General features: G+C 64.3%; 1 protein-coding gene across 3 annotated transcripts; it reads left to right on the top strand.

The window, feature by feature from the left end:
- Positions 130–16800, top strand: IL17REL (interleukin 17 receptor E like). Of its 3 annotated transcripts, XR_002343839.1 has the most exons (17): positions 130–1315; positions 4032–4059; positions 9380–9529; positions 9700–9809; positions 10010–10124; positions 10376–10419; positions 10711–10797; positions 10953–11024; positions 11106–11160; positions 11488–11651; positions 11723–11767; positions 12019–12076; positions 12198–12361; positions 12530–12610; positions 12720–12777; positions 13561–15767; positions 16365–16800. XR_002343839.1 is itself a non-coding variant. In XM_021091347.1 (16 exons), the coding sequence occupies exons 1-16, from the start codon at positions 1214–1216 to the stop codon at positions 13584–13586; spliced, it is 1359 nt and encodes a 452-aa protein (XP_020947006.1). In that variant the 5' UTR covers positions 130–1213; the 3' UTR covers positions 13587–16798. The 3 variants fall into 3 exon arrangements, 2 of the variants coding, with proteins under 2 accessions (XP_020947006.1, XP_020947007.1); XM_021091347.1 differs by having other exon boundaries at positions 13561–16798; XM_021091348.1 differs by lacking the exon at positions 130–1315 and adding an exon at positions 1350–1880 and having other exon boundaries at positions 13561–16798.

Below are 17637 nucleotides of genomic sequence, written 5' to 3' on the forward strand. Positions count from 1 at the left end.
TAGTGCCTGGACTTTCTGGCACCCAGACATGCCAGCCTGTTGCCGGCCCCACCACCAGCACGGAGGCCACTGGTGAACACCCGCTAGGCGGGGCTCCTCCCCTTTTGTCTGCCCCACCAGCTCAGCCCAGGTGACCACAGAAGCCCAGCCTCAGTGCTCTAGGCCTGCTGGGAGCGAGGGTGAGGCTGGACAGTGGACTCTGGCACCTGGACCAGGGTAGCAAAGGGTGGGGCCCCTGGTCTTGGGTGATGTCCACGCTGGGTCCCATCCTCTGAGACCAAAGCCCCCTCACACGTTTCCCAAGTTAGTCCTGTCTCGGGCCTGTGCCACTTCCCGGAACACTCAGGCTCCGACGAGGGCCCAAGAGACAGCCGGCAGCCAATGCCACTGTGTCTGCAGTGGGATCACCCCAGGGACCCGCCTGCCTAGGGTGCCAGCCCCAGGAGGGTGCCACTCTGGGTCAGCTCCCCTTGACACTTGGGGTGCCTGTAGGGGTTCCAAGCAGATCCCCAGCACACTGGGGGTTCCCTGGACTCTCCAGCCATTCACCCTTTGCACGCCCCCATGGGACAGTGCACTCCCAGTCCTGTCCTCCAGCAGGTGCAGGATGGGGCTGGACACAGGGAGCAGAGACCCAGGGGCCCCGGAGCCACGCCTTGGCTCTCTCCTCCTACTGCTCTGCCCACGCGGCCGGGGTTGGAGGTGGACAGGATGCTGTGAGCTGCTGCCGGGAAACTTCTCTGCTGGGAAAATGGGAGAAGGAGCAGAGGGAACCCCCAGCAGAAGCCAAGCCCCAGAGTTACAGGCCACGGGGTGCTGCCCTCTGGGGTGAGGGATTCCAGGGGGACGCCAGCATGCAGGGAGGCTCCCTGAGCCCACAGGCCCCCAGCCAGCGCCGCGCCAGCCGCCAGTCCCAGCAGAGCCCGGTTACCTGAGCCACGAGAACTCCGAGTTCCAGGATGTCCCCTTTGGCAGCCCAGGAACTCCGCAGGCTTCTGGCCAGAGTCCAGGTGGTAGCAAACGCCTGCTGGGGCGGAAGCTATGGGGCTGTGAGGAGGCCAGCCCTGTGGAGGGAGTGTCTGCCCCAGGGAGCAAACTCACGCCTGCTCGCTCCTGTTTGTCTTTGGGCTGGAGCTGCAGGCTGGGAGGGCAAGGGGCTGCCGCCACGGGGCATCCTGCAAGCTCCCACACAGCAGTCACGTCCCTCGGCCAGATGCTGACTGGGCAAGCAGTGGCCTTACTCTCCCTGACCTGGAGCGCTTACCAGAGCCTGGCGGTCCCCAGGGTCTCAGAATGTGGCCTCTCCTGTTCTCAGGTGAGCTTGCCCCCCTCTTAGGCTCTCCGCTTGTGGACCCTGGTTCCTCCGCAGGTGGGCACGGGCTTGGGGACAGGGGAGGGGTGCCAGGCCCCGGGGCAGTGGGTGGTAGGAGGCTGAGGGGGGTCTGGGGTCCTGGGGAATCCCTGTGAGGTGTGGGGCTGGACCCTGCGGCTCTGCTCTGGGAAGTGCTTGCTTGGGCATCCGAGGACCCGAATTCACGGAGCCTGGTGTCCCCATCGAGGGCGCTGGGCTGCAGGCAGCAGCGCTTGGGCCTCCTGCGGATGCTGTGCTGAGGGAACGCTGCGGGAGCTGCTCTTCCTGGGCGGGAAGGAGTTGCAGCCAGGTCATCACGAGACATTCACTGGCTCAGCTCATGGGAAGCTCCCCACAGGCAGCACCTGCCCTGAGAAGACTGTGTCCCCGGGGGGCCCTGCGTGGGGGGCCGGGCTGTGGCCCTGATGACACCTGCTGTGTGCTCTTCCCTGTGTGGGGACAGCGGGAGTGAGGCAGCCCCTGACCGCGGAGCTCCTGTCCTAGTTGCGGAAACACAAGACACCCGGTGGTGAGGCCAGGAAGAGGGCACTTTTGGAGCGAGGGCTCACGGGCACGTTTCCGGGGCAGTGGCCGGGCCCCCTGGGGGACACTTGGGAACACTGTCAGGAGGAAAGGCAGCTCCCTGAGGTCTGGGAGTGGGTCCAGCAGAGGGCCAGGGGGGCTCGTTGATGGACAGAGTGGGTCCAGGTGGCCAGGCCAGGCAGGAGCTCAGAGGCTGGGGCTGGGCTCAGATCAGAGGTGCAGGGAGGCACGGGGGGCGGTGATCCTTCTGGCTGTTGGAGGGGACCGGTGGCTGCAGAGGAGCCAGCTGGGGATGGGGCCTGGGCCTGCTTCGGGGGAGATGGATCACGGGGTGGGGCTGCTTTGGGGTCCCCTGTGGAGGTGGACTTGGACGGCCTGAGGGTCCCGGACCTCAAGGAAACGGAAATCTAAGATGGACCTTTAAGAGATGGAAGTGCTTCCGGGGATGGGGGCCTGGGGGCAAGTTTTCGGGCAGGAAACTCGAATTTGGAAGAAAGGGTCAGATGCGGAGAACTGAGGTTGGGGGCAGCCGGGCAGTGAGTGGAGGCCAGGGCGAGGTCCTCGGGCGAGGGCTGCGAGGAGGAGAGAGAATCCTGGATCCTGGAAGGGCGGGGCCAGGGGCCTGGCGGGGGGCATGGAGTTTCAGCCGCTTTGGCGCCGGCTGGGCGGTGGGATTAGGGAAGCAGGGGCAGCCCGAGAGCCTGCAAGGCCTCGATGAGGGAAGGGCGTCGCTGCTGGGGTGGCGGGGTGGGTCTCAACAGGACGGGGGTCAGGAAGCCCTGGATGGCGGGTGGGGGCTGCTGCTCCCCCGCACCCCCTTGTTCTGGGCCTGGGCACGTCTTCAGTGGGGTCTGGGGGCAGGGCCGCTGCCTGGGGCACGGTGGGGCGGTTAGGGGCACCCTCCCGGGCACGGGCATGGTGAAAGTGTGCAGGACCCGCCCTGCCCCGCGGGCAGGTCCCCGCCACCCTGCCAACCTGGGAAGCCCCAAAAAGCCCGACGGAAACCCCCTTCCCCTGGGGCGGGTGGGGCACCGCTCTGTCTCCGCCCCGACACCCCCCCAGGGCGTCACGCCAACCCCGTCCTGCCACCCCCACTCCCAGCCCCAGAGACACCAGGTTCCCTGGGCGGCAGCCACAGGTTTGCTGACATTTGTGCCTGCTGGGCCCTGAGGGGGAGTTTTCACCAGACCGCATGAGCCTGCAAAACCCAGCCCAGTCAGGTGTGGTCTTCAGACCCAGGCAGAGCAGGAGGTCCCTAGTGGGTGGGCAGTGCCCAAGGGCCAGGTTGCAGGAGTGCCCTCCAAGGGCTCTGCTTCCGGGGAGCCCCTCCAGCTTGGGGGTGGGAGATGGGAGCAGGCCCCGGTAGGTGGGAGGCCGCCCGGCGCTGGTTCCCAGCATCAGACGCTGTGGGACGGAGGCAGGTATCCCCTGTTAGTCCACTCGGGGCCGTGGACCTCACCCACCGCCACTCAGCCTTGCTTGGTCTGTCCCTGGGTGTCCCCTTGGCCTGCGGAACTGGGCTGCCCTGCCCTCTGCCCACCTGCTCAGTCATATTCTGGGCAGGACACCAGGTGGGTGCAGCCCTTTGTCCGGCAGAGCCCCCTTGCAGCCCCCAGGCCCGGGCCCCCCCCATGCAGGTGTTTGAGGCTCTGCTGCTCGGCACTGTGGGAACCTGGGCACAGGCCACCTACTGGGGACCAACCCCCCAGGCCCTGTCTGAACCGGGTCCCTAGTCTCCTCCCCTCTGCCTGGGAAGCTGAGAGTCCAGCGGGAAAGGGGGTCCCAGGCTGCCCCCCATCCCAGAGCTCCCAACCCTCACTCGAGGCAGCCACTGGACCACCCCAGGCACAGCTGCAGCCCCCGAGCCCTGTTATTTTCCCACGTGCCTTTCCACATCTGACATGCACATAACTTACTGTGTCGTGTCTCCCCCTTGTCATCCCGAACCCAGCACCCCGACAGCGCCGGCTCAAGGAAGGCCAGTCAGTGTTGGGGGGGCAGCGCTGCGGGAGTCGGCGTGCGGTCCGGGGCAGTGGGGCCTGAAGCCCCTGGGGTCCAGGTCGCCCAGGGCAGGTTTGGGGGTGGACTGGAGGTGGCCGAGCCAACCCCTCACTCCTTCTCATTGTTCTGTCCCCAGGGCTTCACCTGCAAGAGCCGCGTGAACCGTGAGTACATCTCAGGCTGAGGGGGACCCACTGTCCTTCTGGCCCTCGGTCCTCTTGTCCTCCCGGGAGCCAGGTCTGTCCTGCAGCCGGGGTCTCCCTCCCCCGCCCACCGCACATGGCCCAGGCCCTGGACGCCCCTGCCCATCGCCCGGTGCACAAGGCAAGGCCCTGGCTCATGCCCAGCTGTGGGCCTGCTAGGTGTAGAAGTCATGCTTCTTGTTTTATTGAAATTTATTCCTTTCCCAGTGGCAACGCCAGTCTACACCCCCACCAGCAATCTGTGGAAACCCCCGTTTCCTCTTATCAGAATTTCCCATTTTTGCCCAGTGTGACATGACATCCCATTTTAAAATAACTTCATGGTCTTTGCAAGCACTGTTTATATTTATTAAAAGGGATATCTAAGGAGAAAAGTTAAATCTTGCTCCAGAGCCTCATATACAGATAAATAGTATTTACATTAGGAAAACATTGTTCTAGACATGTTTGTAGGCAAATATACTGTTAGAGAAAACAAATATTTTATAAAAGTGAAATTACCTCGTTCCATTTAAAATTTTGGCTTGCTTTTTTTTTTTTTTCAGGGCCGCACTCATGGCACAGGGAGGTTCCCAGGCTAGGGGTCCAATTGGAGCTGCAGCTGCCGGCCTGCGCCACAGCCACAGCCATGCCGGATCCCCCACCCACTGAGCGGGGCCAGGGATCGAACCTGCATCCCCCTTAGGTGCAAGTCCAATTCGTTTCCACTGAGCCACAACGAGAACACCCGTATTTGACTTGAATTTCATAGGAAAAAAGAAACCAAAGAAATGGCACGACTTTAAAGTTTCTTCACCTCAAGAGGGGTCGTTTCCTCGAAAGCCCCTCCAAGGTTAAGGAATGAGACTCCCCTCGCCCCCAGGCCGTGTCCCCGGTTTGTGTGACCAGCGGTCAGTGGTCGTCGGGCATTGAGTGTCATCAGTCACCCCAGAGGCAGTCTGGTTGCTGGACGTGGCCGCCCTCCAGGCTTCTCCAGGGCCGCTCAAGGCTCCACCTTCTGGCCACATCCGCTGAGGTCGGAGGCCAACCTGGCATTTCCCCCGGAGGCCGGGAGCCCTCCTCCTGTCCCCAGGCCGTCAGGCGTCCACGCCGCCCCCGCGACACCTGTCCTCCGTCCCTCTTCCAGACCCTAGGGTGCTTTGGGCTCTCCCATGTGGCTCGTCCCTAACGTCCGGGAGAGGCTTTCGCTCCGCCCTGAGCCCTGGCGTCCCCCGCCACGGCCGCCTCCGTCCCTCGCGGTCTCGCCGCCGCTTTTGCGCCATCGTCTCACCCTTTCCAGCCCGTGGTTTGAGTTTTTCCTGCGCTCATTTGTCCTGAAGGGGGTTGCCTGGTTCCTTGACTGTCCCTCCGGTGGGCCCGCCTCCTCCACTGACCCCTGGCTTCACTGAGGCAGTGTCCTTGTCCCGACAGGGACACCACGGTCGAATTCCTCTCCCCCTTCTTCCGTTCTTTCCTGCTTTCCTCTTTCTTTGACTTTTTCCTGCGCTCTGTCTGTGACATTCTTCCCGTCGTGGTCACTGCTTGGCAGCTCCCTCCAGACCCTCGGTCCCTTGTGTTCCCTCCCCCCCTCTGTGGCCCAGACCCGCGGTGTCCACCCCAAGGAGCTGCGTGCGAGCCGGCGGTGCCTGGGAGGGGGAGGACCTGGCAGGTGCGTCCCGGGGCAGTGGGGGGGCCGGGAGGGGCCCCCCGTCTCCCTGGCCACCCCTGTCAGTGACAGTACAGGCCGCCCAGCCACCTTCCGTCAGCATCAAGAATTCCAGGGCTTGTCGTTCCACCAGCAGGGCCTCTGGGTGGCGGGGTCTCTGGCTTCACGACATCTGTTGGTTTGATGTCATAAAGAACCAGGGGGGACATTTTGTGAGGCCGCGGCTTCCCCAACTCCCGCTGTGTGTCTCCGACGTTACTGAGACAAGGGTGCGCCCTCCCGTTTGGTCGGCTGCCGCCTCTGTTGTCCCTGTGGGGGCTGTCGTGTGGGGGCTGTCGCCTGCGTCACAGAGACCTCCCCAGGCTCTCTCCTCAGCCTTGCGGTGCCACCCAGCACTTTTGACTTCGGCATAATTATATGTACAAGCCTCCTCTTTCGTGGATCTTTTGAGAAATTCTTCCCAATCCCCAGAGTTCCCACCGTGGGGCAGCTAAGACTCCGACTGCAGGGGCTCGGGTCGCTGTGGAGCCTTGGGTTCCATCCCCAGCCCAGCACACTGGGTTAGAGGAGCCAGCATTTGTGACCCAGATTCAGTCCCTGGCCCGGGAACGTCCATGTGCTGCAGGTGTGGCCATAAGAAGAAAAGATGGGAAGAAAGGAAGGAAGAAAAAATAAGAAAAATTCTCCCCAACCCTGAGGTTCTTACTGAAAGTGGGGTCTAGCTGCTCACAGCTCAGAGTTGATAGTTGAGAGGCGAGGCTGGTGGACGGGAAAGGTGGCTTTATTCTGGCACCTGGAGGGGGGGGTGGACTCCTGTCCAAAAGGCCGACGCCCCCCCTGACAGTCAGGCGGCAGGGCCTTTAAAGCGAAGCTTCAGGGGTGCATAGGGGCGAGGGGCTGCCTGCAAAACAGCACAGTCAGCTGTCAGTCACCCCGAAACTGGCCACAGGCGGTCTGACCAGCGGCATCCTGATTGTTTGAAGGGCGGTGCGTCTTCATTCCCAGGGTCCCTTTGGGCCTGTTTCCGTGGCCAGGTCTCCGAGGTGCGGCAGCGGTTGTCCTGGCCACCGTCTGGTCACCACGTGGTTGGCATCTTCCGTCGGGCGGGGCTTTCAGCGTCTGCAGCGCCGCCCCCAGGACGGGCTCAGAGCAGGAGCTGCAGCCCGAGAGGAGGCGCCAAGGGGCCTCGACTTTGCTCGGTGACTGAACCGAGACTATTCGGTCCTGGTTGACTGCTTTCCTTTCTTTCTACGTTTTCTCGTCTCTTGATGAGACTTATTCCCGACAACCTTTTTCTACAGACGAGAGGCAGGCGGGGGGCCTGGGGGAGGAACCCCGGGTCCTGCTCCGTGTGTCAAGCATGCAGACTTGCCCCTGTGTTTCCCCCACGTCTGTACCAGAGTTTCCTGTTTCAGATTTAGGGCTTTCGTTCGTCCAGAATTTATGTCTCCGTTTGGTGCGAGGTAGGAATCCATTTGTCAGCTTTCGACACCTGCACGTCCAGCTGTGGCCATGCCTCTGCCCGGGCGCCGCCCCTGCCCCCGACACGGCGGGTTCCCGCCGGGCGGCTGGTTCCTGACCCACCCGTGTTTCTGAGCCAGGCCCACGTCTCCGTCACCCCCACCAGTTACCGATTTCTTCTGGAGCGAGTCCCCTCTTGCTCCTCTTTCCTAAACTGTCCCGGGAGATGGTGGCCGTGGGCGCGGCTTGCCCGGCTGGCTCGTGATGAGCCCTTGAGGCGGTAAACAGAGGCGGTGCGCGCTCCGACGCCCCAGACGAGACGGCACCAAAGCTCCAAAGGCGGGGCCACGGGGTCCGGGCCGCAGAAGCAGGAGGGTGTCCGACAGACCGAGTGCTCCGAACCCCACAATCGGCAACCCCGAGGGGCTGCCTGCTCTGCACAGGTGGACGCGGGGCCCAGACCCCCGCACCGCGCCACCTGGGAGACGGCTCTTCACAGAGAGGCCGCAAAGGCTGAGCAGGGCGAGGGCGGCAGAGGCTAGAAGAGAGCAGGTGCCGACGGGAGACGGGAGGGCTGGGAAACGGAAAGAGCAAGTCCGCCTTTTCCCTCTGGCTGCACCCGCGTGACCTGGCAGAGGCGCGCCCTGTGGGAGGGCCACCACAGCCTCTAAGTGCTCCCACAGGGTGTCTGCCCCTTACGTTCACACCACCTTATGTGGCAAAGACATCTCGATAACAGAGAACTGACCCTCAGGTGTGAATGGCCAACGGGCAGGGACCCTCGAGACAGGGTCCCGGGGACTCTCCTGAGCGAGCCTCAGGCGGCCAGACTCCTAACGGGATCCGTGTGAGAAGCAGGGTGAGGGAGTTCCCGCTGTGGGCAGCGGGTTAATGATCCAGCTTGTCTCCATGGAGGTGCCAGTGGGATCCCGGCCCAGCGCAGTGGGTCAAGGATCCGGCGTTGAGTTGAATCCAAGGCTGCTGGCAAAGCCGGGGCTCCCCGTGGAAAGGGAGGCGGTGCGGTGTGTCACGGCTGCGCTCTGAGGACGCGGGTGGGGAGCACCCGTAGAAGGGGACACTGGGGGGCCCGGGCCTGGACAGGCTCCTGCCGGTTCCCGTGAGCGCCGCGGCCCAGACCTGTGCGAGGAGCGGACAGAGCAGGTGACAGGACCGACTTTCATCGGACTCTCTCCTGGGATCCCAAGAGTCGGGACCGTCGGCATGAAGGAAGTAGGTGGGATGCCGTCGGAAACCCTCACTCAGACGCGGTGACATCAGCGTGAATCGGAAAACCAGTGACCACGCCGCCGCCGCCAGCCTCCCGGCGGCCCCCAAACTCCACTCTTCACAAAGGAAACCAGGCAGGGCTTCTGAAAGAAGTGACCAACCTCTAGTCTGGGACAGAAAATGGCCAAGAAGAGCCTGGGCCGTCTTGTCTTAAGAGGTGAGGAAGCACCAAGGGGCGGGGGCAGCTCCGAAGCCAGTGGGAGCCAGCAGAGGAGCATGCGCCACCCAGAGGGTGGCATTCGAGCCTCAAGAGACAAGAAGCATTGCCGTGAACTGCAGCCCATGGTGAGACCCATGCGTTCATATATTTTAAGGAAGAATTGCTCGTCTCTGTGAACCAAGCCATCTTGAAAACTGAGCAGGGAGTTAGTTCCCTGGTGGCTCAGCAGGTTAAGGATCCAGCATTATCACTGCAGCGGCTCTGGCCAGCTCCCTGCACAACACCTGGTCTGACCGCTGTCACCCATGCTCTGACCCTCAGGCCAGTCCCGCCTGCCTGTGGACAGACAGAGCCCCAGGCTGCAGTGACCTCGCGGTCATGTCCCGGCCCCCGCAGGCCTTTCCTCTTACTTGTCTCTGAAATCAGCGGGGCTTGCCGGCTTGCCAAGGGTGGGTTCCTCGGCCCCCTGCTGGCCCGGTGACAGCAGTACGGCCCACACACAGGTGAGGCCACTGCCTTGACCTGGGCCCCCTTCCTGGTGCCCAACACACAGGTCCGAGCAGGGCTCAGGGTGGGCCCACCACTCCCCATGGGCCAGGTTCCCTGACCCCACTGGGACAGGGAACCCCCAGACTGTGCAGCCCCAGAGCCGCCCCCACACACAGCCAACACCCACAGAGCCTCCCCGCCGTGGAACCGAGGTGCTCACCCTCCCTCTCCCTCCCCAGGAAATATCTTCAACAGCTTCTGCCAGCAGCCCCCCACGTCTATGTCCAGGTCGGTGCTGGAGGCCCTGGCGCTCTCCACCGCCATGAAGTGCAGCCCCCCTGATGGCTGCGCCTTGCTCTTGCGGGTACAAGCCTCCCTCATGCCGCACGGTGAGAGGCGGCCTCGCAAGGGGGGATGGTGACACCCAGGAATGGGGCAGGGGCTCAGGGCTCCTTTAATCCCATGACAGCCGGGGGCGGGGCAGGGCAGGGGGCCTGCGGACACTTCCGAGAGGAGAGGGAGGGCGTCTGACAGTCTGCCGGCCCCTCCCTTCACCCAGAGAGCCTGCGGGGCCTGGAGGCCTGCTCCGTGAGCCTGGACACCCAGGAGACGCAGTGCCAGAGCGTGCGCATCCGCAGGGCCTCCCGCCGGCTGCAGCGGGGGCAGCAGGTGAGGCCGGGGTCTGACCCGGACCTGCCCGTCCAGCTGCCAGCCTTTGCCGGGCGGCAGCAGCTGTCCCCGCGCTTGCTCCTGGCCACCCTGGGCCCCGAGTTCTGGCTGTGCGAGGTGGAGCTGGCCCAGGGGGTGGGGGGTGGAAGGATGCAGGAGGGCGCCCCCAGGTCCCGCGGCTCACACCTGTCCCTGCCCAGCTCCAGGTGCACTTCGACTGCTTTGAGGTGGGCGTGGCCCAGAGCCTCTACGTCACCCTGCGGACCGTCCCCCACTTCTGCGGGATCCAGCTGGACCAGCAGTACCAGGTGGAAGGTGGGAGCCCTGGGGGCAGGCATGGACACAGCTGCCACCCAGCCCCCCAGGGCATGACTCGGGATGGGCCGGACCCAGGGCAGGGAGCAGGGCCCCCCTCCGGACAGCTCCCAGCAAGGGCATGTGGCTTAATTTGGGGTCATAGCCTTCCTGGAGAGGAGGGACTTCTAGAAACCCTCCAGGCAGAAGCCCTGCTTGGGGCATGGCCCCTGGGGGCAGAGGGCGAGCCCACCATGGCCCTGCATTTGCAGACTGCAGCGACGAGGACGTGGGAGGGACGTGCCGGACTGCTTTGGTGAGACCCCCCTCCGCCCCATCGCCCGGGAAGACCGCAGGCCTCCCACTAGGGCCGTCTGCCCGCCCTACTTGGGAAATGATGCGTCCTCAGGTGGGCGACTCCCGAGAGGCCTGGGTCTGGCAGGGGTCACCACCTGGGCGGGCCGTCAGACTCCCTCCCTCTCCTCTGTGAAGATGGAGCCCTGTGCCCGGTGACCTCTGGCCCCAGGGCGACCCCACCTGTTGCCCTCCTACAGCAGGGAAGCTCTCCTATTGGGTGGCCCGCAGCCACAAGGTCGTTCTGGTGCAGGTGCCAGAGGCTCCCGGGGGCCCCGACTACTACGTGCGGCTCTGCCTCAAGCGGTTCACCTGTGAGGAGGCGGGCGCCCCGGTGCGGGTGAGCCCGGTTCCAAGCCCCACCCCACGGCCCGAGCCCCACCTGTCCTGGCTCAGGCCCGGCCCACCCTGCCCCGTCTGTCTGTCTGTCTGTCTGTCTGCCCCGGACCTCGCTTGCCAGCCAGGGCGGGGCCTGAGCCCTTCACTCCGCTGCAGGTGACAGCAGACGGGGTCTCCCGGAGAGTCTCCCTGCCCTACAGCCAAGAGCTGCCATGCTTGTGCCTTGAGGTCAGTGAGGGTGTGGCCCTGACAGCCCGGAGTGGACAAAAAGATGGGGGGACCCTCCGCTGACCCCAGCCTCTCCCGCAGGCCTGGCCTGCGACCCCCGACGCGGTGCGGATCCAGGCCTGCCCCTTCAAAGACGGCAAGTGCCCTGCGGTGCCAGAGGAAGGGAGTGGGGAGAGAGGAGAGAAGGGTGGGAGATGGGTGGGGCAGGGGTGCCCAGCAGAGTGGGGCCGGGCCTGACCCAGCTGGGAAGGCTGAGGCTAGGGGACAGAGGGCAGGGGCAGGGGGAGGGCTCAGCCGTCCTGCACACACAGCCCCAGTTTGGGGCCGGGGCCCAGAAATCCACAGAAGCCCCTGAGTCCCTGGACCTGGCCCAACGGCCACTTGAGCAGGTGCCAGGGCCTGTGGTCCACCTGCAGCTGCGGTGGGGCCCAGCTGACTCGAGTCCGGGGGGAGGGTCCCGCAGACACAGAGACGTTGTGGGACGCTGTCTACTACCAGCCGGGCAGCCAGGCGCTGAGCTGGGAGCCCCCCTGCCCCGTGAGTGGCCACGTGAGCCTGTGCTGGCGCCCAGGGCCAGGGGCCCCCTGCCTGGAGCTGGAGCACTCCGGCCGGCCGGCACACGGCAGGGTGAGTGTGCCCGCCGGGCGGGGACAGGGAGGGGAGGGACGCCGGGCGCTGGCTGACATGAGCCCCCTCAGGTGCGGTACCCGCTGGTGGACGCGCAGCCCCAGCTCTGCCTGAAGGTGAGTGGGCTGGGCCGCGGCCTGCCGCGCGCATCACCAGGGCTTGGGGAGGGGCCTGCAGCCTCGTGTCCCCCTGTGCCTTGCCCAGCCCTGGGGTCCAGCCTCCCAGCAGCCCCTCGGAGCCCCTCCTGCTCCTGCAGTGGGGGGGAGGGGAGTCTAACCCGTCCTGGGGGGCTGAGAAGGGGCCCAGGCTGCCCTGCCCCACCTGTCCCTGCACACGTGGCCCAGCTGTGGCTCTGGCCTCCCTGCAGTTCTCCACGAGCCTGGGCGTCCGGCTGAGGTGCCCTTTCCAGCAGCTGGGCTTCCCAGGTGAGAGGCCCTTCTCTCTGCTTGTGTACACGCCTCTCCGTCAGGGAGGCTCATGACGAAGGCGGCCGCTTCGTGGGGTTGGGAGGGGGGCGGTGCTGGGCCTCACTTCTCCCCCCTGCAGCCTGGAAGATGACCGTCCAGCCGGCCCCGGCTCCGGGCCGCCTCCGGGTGGCCTTCTTCTCGCCCAGCCCTGCCCGCTTCCAGGTGTGCCTGTGTCACCAAGGAGGGACGTGGCCCTCGGCCTGCCGCCGAGTGCTCCAGGCCACTGCCATCCCTGCAGCCTCAGTGAGCTGGGTGGGGTGGGCACTGTCCTGGGATCAGGGAGGGGACCCCTCCCTGCCCCACGGTCCCGAGCACCCATGCACCCTGCACACGCGTGGGCCTGGGGACTGGGGACGCGGGGCAGCCTGGCCTGTGCCTCTGCTGCCTGTGACCTTCCCTCCCCCGGCCCAGGGTGACCCCACGGAGGAGCCTGTGGCGGCCTTCGTGGACATTCCCGAGGACGAGGCCTGTGCGCCCGGCACCTGCATCCAGGTGGGTGCCGCTGCCCCCGCACTCCTGCTCTCCCAGGACCTCCCGCCTCTCCCAGGGGCGTGGGCAGGACTAAGGCCGTGCCCACCCATGCCCCCCGCCCGGCCCGCAGGTCAGGAGGACTGATGCCCACTTCTCGGCCCCCCAGCAGCTGTGTGACCTTCCGTGCGGTGAGTCCTGGCACAGCCCTCGGGGCCGCAAGAGGCCAAGTGCCCGACGCCAGCCTCTGCTCACGGCCCGGCCGGGGTCCCTCGTCTCCCACTGTCAGGATCGGGGCGGGGGGGGGTGCACTGCACAGGAGATGGGGGGCCGATAACCACCTCAGAGCCAGGCTTCTGGGCTGAGGCGCAGCCAGCCAGCCCGGCCTGGCCCTGACTTGGGGGCTCGAGGCTCCTCCGGGAAGCCTCAGTGGCAGTGAAGCCGCGGCCTCCTCCCGGAGTGTCCCCCACCCCCTCTGAGCACAGCTGAGTCACGGCCGCTCCGGGGCAGCCCCACTCCTGCCCACCTCCCCCAGGAAAGGCCCCCAGACCTGCATCCTCCCCCTCCCTGACCCTTCAGCAGAGCCTCGCCGCCAGGTCTGGGTCTTGTTCCCCAGCAAAGGTCACTCCATAGATCACAGGCCAAAGGGCCCCGCCAGGGGCCTAGAGTCTGGACAGGGGCGCCAGTACCTGCCAGCCAGGTGACCTGGGGCTAGCCTGGGGCCGTGCTGAGCGCGTCCCCCGGTCGGGGACAGGCCTGTGAGAGTGCGGGTGACTGGGCGCCGCTCAAGTGGGAGACCCAGGGGGGCGGACACTGCTCTTGGGTCTGGGTGGACGCCCTGGCCATGGGACGCTCGCCTGCTCCCTGGGCACCGGCTCGCCAGGACTGGGCACCCAGAGAGGGCTTGGGTGGGAGTGCCCCAGGTGAGGTGGGCACCGGGCAGCTCGAGCCAGCCCCACATTCTTCCCTCCCAGCTGCCACCCAGGGGACAGCAGCCTGAGGCCAGGTGTCTCGCCAAGAAGAAGCAAGCGCCAGGGCCCGATGGTGGGGCTGTGGAAAGGGGTCAACTCACACCTGGACCCCAGGCTCTGACGCAAAGGCCAGGCCTTGCCTGGCCCCTGACTGTGGGGCCTGTGGCCCTGCCGGAGCTCCAGAGGCTGTGGCTCCACCGGGCCCCTTGGGCCAGGCATGGATTCAGGTCAGACGAAGGACCTTCAGCCCCCCCGAAACCCCTGAGTGGGCGCCAACTGAATGGCTGCCCGGGGTGCCCCCTCCCCCAGAGGGCCCAGCCCCTGACCTGCCCCATCTCAGCCCGGTCCAGGCTCCCTCTGGACAACCAGGGCCAGGGCCTGGAGTGCGGGGTGTGGGCCCACCCTTTCTGCAGCTGAGCGGCTCCGAGGGCCCAGGACCACCTCGGGTTCCTGCTGAGAGCACCCCTCATTGGCTGGGGTCTACACACTCGGTGGGCCCCTGCTGTCCAGGCTGGGCCTCCCCCGGCCCTCGGCCCCTCACACAGCTTGCCCTCCACCCTTCAGAGGCTCTGCTAAGAACCCGAGGCTGGCAGGCCACCCGGAGCCCCGCACCACCCCCCAGGCCCCCAGCAGGCCAGCGAGGACTGGCCGCTTCCGGTGGCTTTGGGGGCCTCTTGCCAGCAGGTGCCATTCTCAGATGTGTCACATGCACGGACGGCCACCATGGGCCACCTGTGTTCAAGGACCACAGGGGAACCCTTGGCCCTGCAATGCCACTTCTGTGTCCCAGGCCCGAGGTCGCCCAGCATTTGGCCGGTGGGGTCTGCCCTCACAGGACTCTCCTGCCGGCTGCAAAGGACCACCGGGCCGCCCCCCAGCCACCGTCGCCATTGCCGCCTGGTCACAGAGCACACAGGGACGGGCAGGGACGCCGCCATCCACCAGTGCACACCTACCTCCAGGCCCCGGCCTGGCCGTCCCTCGGTCGCTGGCCTTCTCGTCCTGCCGCTTACAAGGGCTGCTGCCCTGCGCGCAAAGCCAGCGAGCTGCTCGTGCAGGAGCCACTTGGCCGGCTGGCCTGCTTCCCGCCGTGAGGACAGAGACGGGGTCCACGGGGCAGGCCGGCTCCTCGGGGTGGGGGTGGGGGACCACAGGGCCCGGAGGCACCTCCTAAAACGGGATCCGGGGGCCATGACCGCAGCCGGGGGCGAGGGTGGGCCACAGACAACAGCAGATGGAGCCTGCTGCCCTCCACCCACAGCCCCAACCGCCCCGTCTGTGGGAGGGAGAGTGGGACCCACTCGGCCCGAAGGCAGCCCCCTGGACAACCGATGGGCTGCCTACCCCTCAAGCCCCAGGCTCCCTCCCGCCCCTTGGGGCTGTGGCTTTGGGCTCAGCGGAGGACCCCTTGCCAAGCTCTGGAGACCCGCTGACCCCAGGCGCCCCCTCCCCATCCAGGCACAGGGCCAGGTGGGGGCACAAGATCCCAGCTCTGGCTCAGTGCCCCCCAAGTTCCTGCTCCCCCGCCCCATGCCAGGACCACCCACGGGTCCCCTGGCCCAGGAAGAGAAGCCCCAGGAATCCTTGCCCGCTGGAGCGGGGAGGACTTGCTGGGGTGGCTGCTGGGAACTGACTGGTCGCAGGCTCCTGGAACTTGACGTGGCTGCCCCGCCAGGGAGGCGGGGGGTGGGGGGATGCAAACAGAGGCGACAGCTGTGCCCTCCAGGGACTAAAGATGTTCAGGGCCCCAGCTGCCCTGCTGTCCAGTGTGTGCTGCCACCAAGTGGTGGTGGCACTCAGTGCCGGATTCCGAGCTGGACCCGGCATCCCCCCTCCACTGCCTGGGCGGGTAACTGCCCCCAGCAGCAGGAAACCCCATCCCACGCACCGCCCCCGCCCGGGCTCACGGCTTAGCCAGGGTGAGCCTTCGGATGTCCGAGTGTGCCTCATTCATTCACTCATTCATTCCTCAAGCAGGCACCGAGCAGCCCCCGGGGGGCCCCAGTGTCCCAGCTTGAAGAACAAGCGGCACTGTCCCCAGAGCTGGGGACACCCCCCCCCGGGTCTGCCCTGCACTGAGGGCTTCTCGGGTCAGGATTTTCCATCCAAACCCCAGGCGTGGGGCCACAGGCCACCCTACCTGGACCTGACCTGTGCGTGGGGAAGACGGGCCACAAACAGCTCAATATGGAACCGATAAGGACCACCCGGTACCAGCGTGGGAAGGAGGCGGGGAGAGCAAATAGGAAGGGTGGGACGGATGCCACTGAGAGGAAGTGGTCCTGGCGACACGTGAGCCTGGTTCTAACGGGGGTGGGGGGGCAGGTGAAGGGTGTGGCAGGCAGGTGGAACCATGGGGTGTCCTGACTTTGGTACCTTGGCTACGAGTGAAACAGGGCCCGGAGCTGGCACCTGCTGATACGAGGAGCCAGTCATTCATGCAGCACTTTCTGTGAGCTGCTCCCTCAGTGATCAGAACAGATCCCTGTCCCAGGCAGAGAAGAGGGGCATAAAAGTTAAAACAAACAAACAAACAAACAAACAAAAAAACCGGTAAATTATCTAGGATATAAAAAGCTATTCAGAAAGTGAAACAGGAGCAGGATGCTTTCCGAGGCGGTCTCGGGGGCAGCGCGGCAGCACAGGTCTCAGGCAAAGACAGGAGTTAGTGGACAGACACCCCTGGGGACACAGGGTTAACACCCCGAACGTCCTTTCGCAAAAGCAGAAAAGAATGGCACGTTTTTCCTATTGGCTGAGCAGCAGGAGGTTGCAAAGAGGGCGTCTCCCCCTCTCTTACGAGCCAGGCAGGAGCAACCCCTTCCGCACGGATCTCCAGAGGGATGACGCCTGTCCTCGAGGGCACAGGACGTGGAGCTTACTTCGTGTGATGAGAACACAGCTTCTGCTCTCACTCCCATTTGTGTGGAATGTCTCATTCCATCCTTTTGCTTTCAACCTCTCGGTACCTTTGTAAAGTGAGTTTTTGGGCCACGGCACACGGTTGGATGTCTTTGCTAATCTCGGCCTTTTAGTCGGAGAGTTTAATCACTCACAGTTAAAGTCATTACTGAAAAGAAAGGGTTTACTCCATCGCAGCTCCCGCTCTCTTTGTGGCGGAATGGTTTCTTCCCTGCTCCTCCGTCCCTGCCTTGTCTGGGCTCCGGTTCTTTTCTTAATGGCTTCCTTGGGAATTACAGCTGAAAACCTCAACGTATAAAAATCTATTTTGAGTAATACCAATTTAGTTTCAAGAGTATACGCTCTGCTCCCACGGCCCCACCCCTGCCCCTGGTGGTGTCACAGCTTCATCTTCAACTCGTGTCCATTCACGGAGGTTTATGATTTGCCTTTTAAGTCGTGTCGGGAAAAATGGGTGTTGTAAACCCAAACTGCAATCACACAGACTTGTAACGTCTCCCATGCAGGTACCACGGTTTGTACTTTCTTGTGGCTTTGAGCTGCCGTCCGGCGTGCTGACATCCAGCCTGAAAGGACCCTCGTCTGCTTTTCCAGGACGGCAGCTCCACTAACAAGGAACTCTGAGCCTGTACTTATCCGGAGAGTCCTATTTTCCCCTTCATTTTTCTGTCTTTCTTTTCTTCTTCTTCTTCTTTTTTTTTGGCTTTTGAGGGCCACACCTGCAATGTATGGAATTCCCAGGCTGGGGTTCAAATCGGCGCTGTAGCTGCCGACAACACTAGCCCTTAACCCACTGAGCGAGGCCAGGGATTGAACCTGTGTCCTCACGGATACGAGTCGTTTTCATTACCCCTGAGCCATGACACGAACTCCTCTCCTTCATTTCTGAAAGATGGTTTTACTGGCTATAGAATTCTTGGTTGACACGCTTTTCTTTTGCTTCAGGGCTTTTTTTTTTAAGTTTTATTGAAGTACAGTTAATTTACAAGGCTGTGATAATTTCTGCTGCACAGCAAAGTGATGGGTCGTACAGACACACATGCCCAGTCTCCCTCTCTTCAGGACTTTGCCTGTGTCGTCTCACAGCCTTCTGTTCGCCAAGCTTGCTGTGGCAGCAGAGACCCAGTGTGACACAGCCGGCATAAGGAGAGGCTGGGT

This window comes from Sus scrofa, chromosome 5, assembly GCF_000003025.6.
Source record: "Sus scrofa isolate TJ Tabasco breed Duroc chromosome 5, Sscrofa11.1, whole genome shotgun sequence".
In the NCBI taxonomy this organism is placed as follows: domain Eukaryota; kingdom Metazoa; phylum Chordata; class Mammalia; order Artiodactyla; family Suidae; genus Sus; species Sus scrofa.